The 7,610-nt window shown below is 37.3% G+C and overlaps 1 protein-coding gene across 1 annotated transcript in view; it reads left to right on the forward strand.

Moving 5' to 3' along the window:
- The window catches only part of LOC107582293 (homeobox protein MOX-2-like), a 12,119-nt gene extending 4,509 nt beyond the window's left edge, over nt 1-7,610 (forward strand). The window contains exons 3-4 of the mRNA XM_016268058.1: nt 3,439-3,611; nt 6,650-7,610. Coding sequence (XP_016123544.1) covers nt 3,439-3,611; nt 6,650-6,871 — 395 coding nt within the window. The 3' untranslated portion in view covers nt 6,872-7,610. The remainder of the gene's footprint in view (nt 1-3,438; nt 3,612-6,649) is intronic.

A 7,610-nucleotide genomic window follows, 5' to 3' on the forward strand; every position in this document is an offset into this window, starting at 1 on the left:
AATTAATTAATTAATTAATTAATTAATTAATTAATTAATTAATTAATTAATTAATTAATTAATTAATTATTTCTTTCTTTCATTCATTTCTATATTTTGTCATCATACATTTATTTTTTATATATTTATTTGCATTAAATTAATGAGAACTGGGCTTAATGAATAAATGTAAATAAGCAAGAAAATCAGGTGGGAAAACACTTTTAATTGTATATACATATATGTTATTAGAAAGGGACCATTTGAATACAGATCACCATTTGTGATTTATTATAATATCGCCTAAAAAAACAACTCCACTCAACTGACTCATCAGATAATTAGAGACTTCACCTCTCTTTTTTCCTCTTTCCTTCTTGCCTTCTCTTTCACTCATTATTGACCGTTCACTCTAGAATATTTACACTAAACTGAACCAAGAGTTGGAAACTCAACCCTCCCAGTAAGACTGGACTCGGAGCAGTGGGAGAGACCACACCACATACACAGTCACACGTCAGACATGATATGCCCATTTAGCACCTTTCTGTGTGAACAGAGGTCAAAGAATGCGTGTGTGTTTTGACTGTGTGAAATGACTTGTTAGGGCTTTAATGTGGGTGTTGACTAGCAGATTGTTCCCTGGACACACCTCCCCTTTTAGTCTGTCACCACTCATTATGACAACAATAAGCCTCCGGCGGTCTTAAAGGGCCGCTGACAACTCTGAGCTAATGACACTGTCGCTTCCACCCTGATGACTTCTACAGCTGTAGGAAACCTCCTTCCTTTCTTTCTCTCCCAGAATTCGTCTTTGAAGCGATTGTCGGAGTTCATTACTGTCCGGCGCTTTGTTTTTCATTGCGTCTGCGTTAGCCATCTAGAAGCGGTAAACAGATATAGCGGATTTCCAGATGTCATTCCCATGGCCTCAAGGTCGGTATCTCTATCTGAGAGCCTAAACGGGAGCTCTACGGTTACAGGTCAGGGGTTGGAGTTCAGAGGGTGATGGCAGGTGACGTTGACAATGACACAGGTGCGGCATTGAGCAGTGCTCACCTGTGGATCACGCTCCCCTTTCCTTCAATTAGAAGAACACACTCACACACTCACATACACAGGCATGACCACTGCGTGAACTTCATGTAGTGAGGTGATTCCCTGATTCGCTCTGTATGTGTGTCTCTTGGTTTTACCCCTAATGTCATTCAAAGCAGCAGGTGCGAAAACAGGACTAGCTTTGTGATCCTCTCTCCCTCAGATGAATGTTGTATGTATGTGTGTATGTGTGTGTGTGTACAGATGTTTTGGTCTTTTTAAAATCTTTTAATATCCTTTCTATTAACATAAACTGCTTGATGGTTTATATATATATATATATATATATATGTATGTATGTGTGTGTGTGTACAGATGTTTTGGTCTTTTTAAAATCTTTTAATATCCTTTCTATTAACATAAACTGTCACACATCTTGATGGTTGCCTCAGTTTCAGTGTAATTATGGCCTAACAAAAAATGAAAGTTTCTGCTTTATAGAATGGTTTTATAATGAGCATCAATCAATGGAACAATAGATGATTTATTAATAAAATATCAACAGTTTTAATGCATTTTAAGATATGATCATCTTAAGATATAATGTTTGATTTATTCAAAGCATGTGTAGCTGTTCTAATTAAACAGCACATGGCTGGTTTGGATAAAGACAGCAGTTTAGCGTGTATTTTGTCATGTGGGTTTGCATGATATTCATTTTGGTTTCTTTTTTTTCTACCAATAAAGCTCAGCTTCAGTGTATGTAACTAGAATATTAAAGTAGATGTCTACATTTTCATTGTAGCTGTAGTTTTTAAAATCATCTTTGAAAGCTCAGGCTGTTCTGCTCCCTTTTTTCCCAGTTCTTTGCTTTTTTTAAAGAAGAGATAAAAGTTAAGGCGCAGGCCTAATTGCTGTGGTGTAACCGCCGTGTCGGGAAGCTGAGAAAAGTTGCTTTAACTCAGAGCAGCTCTGTTCGTGAAACGCTGCTCGTGTTGGTTTTTCTCACTCCACAATGGCTGCGTTTACCCCGCAATAAACGTGCCTTTCTGCTCTTGCTTTAATCAGACCCATATTCAGCCGAACTCTTTTCTGTGAGTCAAATTCACAGAAATTAATCTAAAACTGTGGCTGTCACAGTTGTGTTTTTGTCGCTAGAAATCACATGATGATCAAAGGCTCAATGAGCACGAGTCACCAAAGAGTGTGACTTTGTTATATCATCATCGCATGAACAAGTCTCCATTCTTGTCAATCTCTGCAAATCCAAACCTGTAAATTATACTGTTAAATAACACATCTGGCATGTGTTTATAGCCATGACGTAGCTGACAGCAGCGATTTGACACTTCATCTGAACATCCACCTAAACTGAGACCTTCAAGGTGATGGGTATATTATACACATCATCATTTTGGGTGAACTTTTCTTTTAAAATTGGATATTACACATTTTTTTAGCATTGAAAAACATACCAAAAAATGTAAATGTCATGCTGATTTCTTCTGAAATAACAGAGCACCTTGCGGATGGGGTCTCATTAAAGCTGAGTCTATTTACAGCTGGGTTTTGGATTGCTAGTTGGATTAGCGCTCACTCCACACCCTTATAAATGAACCCAAAAGCTTGATGTGCCCTTTGATAGTGAGTCACAGCAAGAGAAGGCGCATGTCTCTCAAAAAAATAATACAATTTCCTTCCTCCAGTGTCAAAACAACAGAAGCGCATGTGTCTTTGGTAGGATGGATTTCCTCATTGACCTTTAGTGTTTCCCATTCAAGATTAGACTTGACATAATTGAGCTCTAGCAATAACCACATGTAATTGTAAATATATGCACTTTTATGCATTCATGTTCTGTCACTCCAAAAAAGTAAGGAAAGCAATTCGCAGCGCAAGAGCGAGGAAGGGAGTAAGACACACACCACTGAAAATTGTTGTGAGTTGGCAGCTTGAGTGGAAGACGCTTGTAAAATTTTGAGGTAAATAAACGAAGGAAATATATTTTTACACATCCTCCAGTACTGTTTTGTTTCGTATTAAAACTACAGGGTAGCAGATTCCATTAACAGTAAGTCAAATTAAGTCTTTGGAAACTGTTCTGGTGAGCGCCAACTCATTGTGAGAATCTATAGAGTGGTTTATGAAAACTCACGGCTGGGGTTGACTTTTACAAACAGCTGGCATGAACAATTGCAGCATCGTAAAAGATGACTGGCAGTCTTCCTCTGCTTTCCTTTATAACGTTTCTGGGATTTCAACCCTGCAGTGATTGTATTTAATTGGAACGATTGTGCTGAAATGAACTGATTGTGTTTCAAAGGCCGTTTTGTTGCAGAACGAGATGTTGATGCTGCTCTTCAAAAGTTTTTGTGACCGTTTCTGACCGTTGGAAATGTTTCCTTGTTTTTTTCTTTTAAGAGTCCCAAGATGGGAATTATAAATTGGATGTGAACAGCAAGCCAAGGAAGGAGCGGACGGCATTCACCAAAGAGCAGATTCGAGAACTGGAGGCAGAATTCGCCCATCACAACTATTTGACCAGACTGAGGCGGTACGAAATCGCTGTAAACCTGGATCTCACGGAAAGGCAGGTGAGATGACCGACCGCGTCCTTGTACCTGTTCATCAAACATTCTGTCAGACGCTACTGCTGTTCAGTGCTTTTCTATCCAGCTGTGGCTATGGAGTGGGACTATTGTATTCCAGATGTTTCTGCAAGATCTCTTTTTGGCTGTAGTCAAGTAACGGGAGAGGCGAAGGAAGTTCTGTCCGCTAAGGCACTTCCGCCTTGCCGCTCCGTCTTACAAATTGGTCTCTGCGTGGGAAGGTGCTTCCTACAGCCATATGTGAATTAAATAGCATATGACGCTTTATTTGGAGCCAAAGAAATGTGGATTGTTGTAACTATTTGATGTTTTAACCAAACAACTATGTAATCTTATTAAACCATTGAAGTTTATTAACTTCTACAGACATAAATAGATGACGTAATGCTTGCTGTTTTTGAAATGACATCATTGGCAGGTCATTCTGGCCTTATTCGAAACACCATTCAGAACATTTTTAACTGCTCAATGAGCCATGCAGTTTCTTTAATTTATAATATCATGTCACAGTATTTTAGATTACAAATGTGTTTCTAGATGTTCTGGATTCATGAGACTTTGCAGGTTGCCAAGGATCCCACAAGGAAGTGACATCTGTGGCTTTAAATTATGCTACATTCTCTGGGGATACATTCCCAAGGCTTAGAATTAAAAACCTTGCCACACGACAAGTAAGCAAATCCGTCTCCTGCAATGTGATCCCTGTGTGAACCTGCTGGAGTTCTGGACCTTTGTGGCAGGAGTAGTATTATGACTGTTGGGCCACCACCATTTTGCACATGTAAAATAGTTGCTAATCATAATAATGTTGCACAGCCTAACTACAACAGCTATCTTTGATTAAATTTATTACAGCTCCTGCAAGACAGCACTGTATTGATATTCCTAAATGTTTTAGGAGTTTATAATTAAACCCATTCAGTTAATTCAGTCTGAACTACTTAACAAACAAGCATTCAAACTTGATTTTTATATATTATTTTTATCTTTATTTGTATGTATGTCTTTTTTTAAACATTTTGAAGAAATGTAAAATTACAATGTAAAAGATTCCCATACTGTTCAGTTTTCAAAATCAAATATTCCTCAACGATTAGAATTAAACTTCTACAATTAATTCAGTCTGAACTACTTAACATGCACATTCCGTTCAAACTTTGATTTATTTATTTATAATTACATTTTATATCTATTATTTGTAAAATATTTGTATTCATTTGTTTTTAACTTTTTAAAAGAAATTTTAAATGAAAGTGTGAAATATTCCCATAGACTTAGGATACTGATCCTTAAGAATTAAACTCCAATTAATTCAGTCTGAAATACTTAACATACAAACTTATTAATTTATTTATCAAATTATAATTAATACATTTACATAAATTATATATACTGTTTTTAACTTTTGAGAAATTTAAAATTAAAGTGTGCAAACTTCCTGTTGATTTCATGAATGTTCAACAATCAAAACCTAACCAAAAACAATGATTTCATCTGCATTCTGATTGGCTTTTTTTTTTTGCATACTTGGCTATTTTATTTCTTTCTTGCATTGGTTTAACCACGGCAAAGACGTTGTATTTTGATTCTCATGTACAACCAAGAGAAATCAAGATGTGTGCTGAGTTTTATGGCAACTGTAAAGTGTCTCTGATGACGTTTTCACAGACCCAGTCTTCAACTTTAAATTTATTCAAATGCTGCCAATGCAAGTGATGGTATTTTTAGAAAATGAATATTTCGTTTTTATATTTAGGCTGTTTTTCTGTCTAATGGCATGCACTGTCCTGTGAGCAGTAATGTACTAGAAGTTTTCAGGCTGACAGAAGAACTGCAAACGCTGCAGATATATTTTAAGGGTGGTAGTCTTACAGTGCTGACAGTAATGAACTTGGGCGGCCAATTGAATAGTGTCTAACAGACTATAAAATCAAAGAGTATTCCTTGTGGATTCATGAAACGTAAGATGAATGAATCATTGTGCATGTAATTTGATCTAAAATGTGCCTTTGAACTTTGACTTTGATGGTTTGACAGCCATTTAGAAGAAAAAAAACTTTGAATGACATAATTTTGCTGATTTGGGCCTGGTATTCCTCAAGTCTAATTGCATATGAAGAATTCTGGTCCATTCCATGTGACTATCTACAACATTATACTCCACCAGAAATACATTTTAGAGTACAATGGCCAATGAATTTAGTTGTTTTGTGTCTGGTATTCCTCAAGTCTGATTGTGAATTACAGTCCATTTCATGTGACTACCTACAACATTATACACCTCCAGAAATAAATTTTAGTGTATGGTGGCTGGGTCCCCCAGCAAGCCTTACTTGCACTGCAGTGACCATTTAAGAAACGGCTAAATCATCATTCGGGGAAACGTAAATACTGGCTCTGACTGAACCTGCAAGGAAAAGACCGAAATGTCTGATGCCACAAAACATATGGGCTCCAATTATTGCTGATCTGGAAATAGCTGTCAAATACTTGCATTAAAAGCCACGTTATATTTCTAACTTCTTCAGAGAAACACAATTCCAAACTTTGTGGATCATGCCTTAGAATAGCAGGGTCGGTCAACTGATCGCATGGCACTTTTGCACCTGATCGAGGGATATTAGCTTACTGGAGTTTGGTGAGTCATGGCCTGATCCACCTCTCCAATCGCTCTGCCAAAAAAACACAGTAAACAGATCATCTGCACCAAAGAGCGAACATACAAACTAATTTGCTGAAGACGAATTACACCTAAATTACTCCTAAAGATAATTTTTTTTTCCCATTTAAGAACCAATTTGGGTTCCCAAAGAAGCTTTAATGGAACAGTCTTTAAAATAACCATGTTTTTCTTAGTGTGAAGAACTTTTTAACAATCTGAAGAACCTTTTCCCAATATTAAGAACCTTTTGTGGAATGGAAAGGTTCCATGGATGTTTAAGGTTCTTCATGGAACCATACAATAGATGTCAATTATTTTTAATAGTATAGAACATAACTCATGTGTCTTCCTTTCCCACTAGGTAAAAGTGTGGTTTCAGAACAGACGGATGAAGTGGAAGCGAGTTAAAGGAGGCCAACAGGGGGCGGTAGCGAGAGAAAAAGAGCTTGTGAATGTGAAGAAGGGAAAGCTGCTTCCCTCTGAGTTTTTGGGAATTCCTGGACTTCACCATACACCGGACTCGCTTATCAACAATGAGGACAGCCACGACAGCGACCAGAGCTCTGAGCACGCTCACTTATGATACAAACACATCCCATCTGCCTTTCGATGCTTATCTGGGACCATGTTCAGTTAGGGATTATGTTAAGTACGGACTGAAAGTACACAAAGACTGTATGTGCCAATGAGGAGGCACTGCCAAACGACGTCTTTTAGGATAGTTCCTGTGATGCCTCAGAATAGTGACAGTGCTCACTAAACATGTAAAAATGTACATAGGACTGATGTTTTGTTGTGCATTTGGATGATACAGAATATTTGTGATACTTTGGCATCAATATTCACAAAGAAAAAGTGCCCTGCTAGTTTGACAGAAATGTTTACACGTTTGAAAGGTGCTGTAAGTCATTTTCAAATCCTGCCTGTCAGCAAAGCCGAATAGCATCCCAGATTTGTGTTGCTGTACACAGAGCCTAGGGACTTCTGTCAGGTTGTATGGATATTTTTTGCATGCTATTCCATAAAATAATCACTTACAGCACCTATAAAGAACCCTTCTAGGCTACTGCTCTTTTACTTGAAAGACAGAATCTAGCAGTCGAAACTGGCCCAACAACATTCCATTCTGTTCTTGCATTGAAAAGGTGTATGCTTGTCAGTTTCTGTGCCTTAATTGATTTCTACTGTATGTTTTTGTACAATGTTGATGTCATCGGAATAATGATCAATCAAGCGTGCAGTCAAAAACATTTCAGATAATATTATGTCATGTAAATATAATATAAATATTCCTATTTTTCAAAAATCTAACAGCTGTATCA

Source organism: Sinocyclocheilus grahami, unplaced genomic scaffold, assembly GCF_001515645.1.
Source record: "Sinocyclocheilus grahami isolate Dianchi unplaced genomic scaffold, SAMN03320097.WGS_v1.1 scaffold42.1, whole genome shotgun sequence".
In the NCBI taxonomy this organism is placed as follows: Eukaryota; Metazoa; Chordata; class Actinopteri; order Cypriniformes; family Cyprinidae; genus Sinocyclocheilus; species Sinocyclocheilus grahami.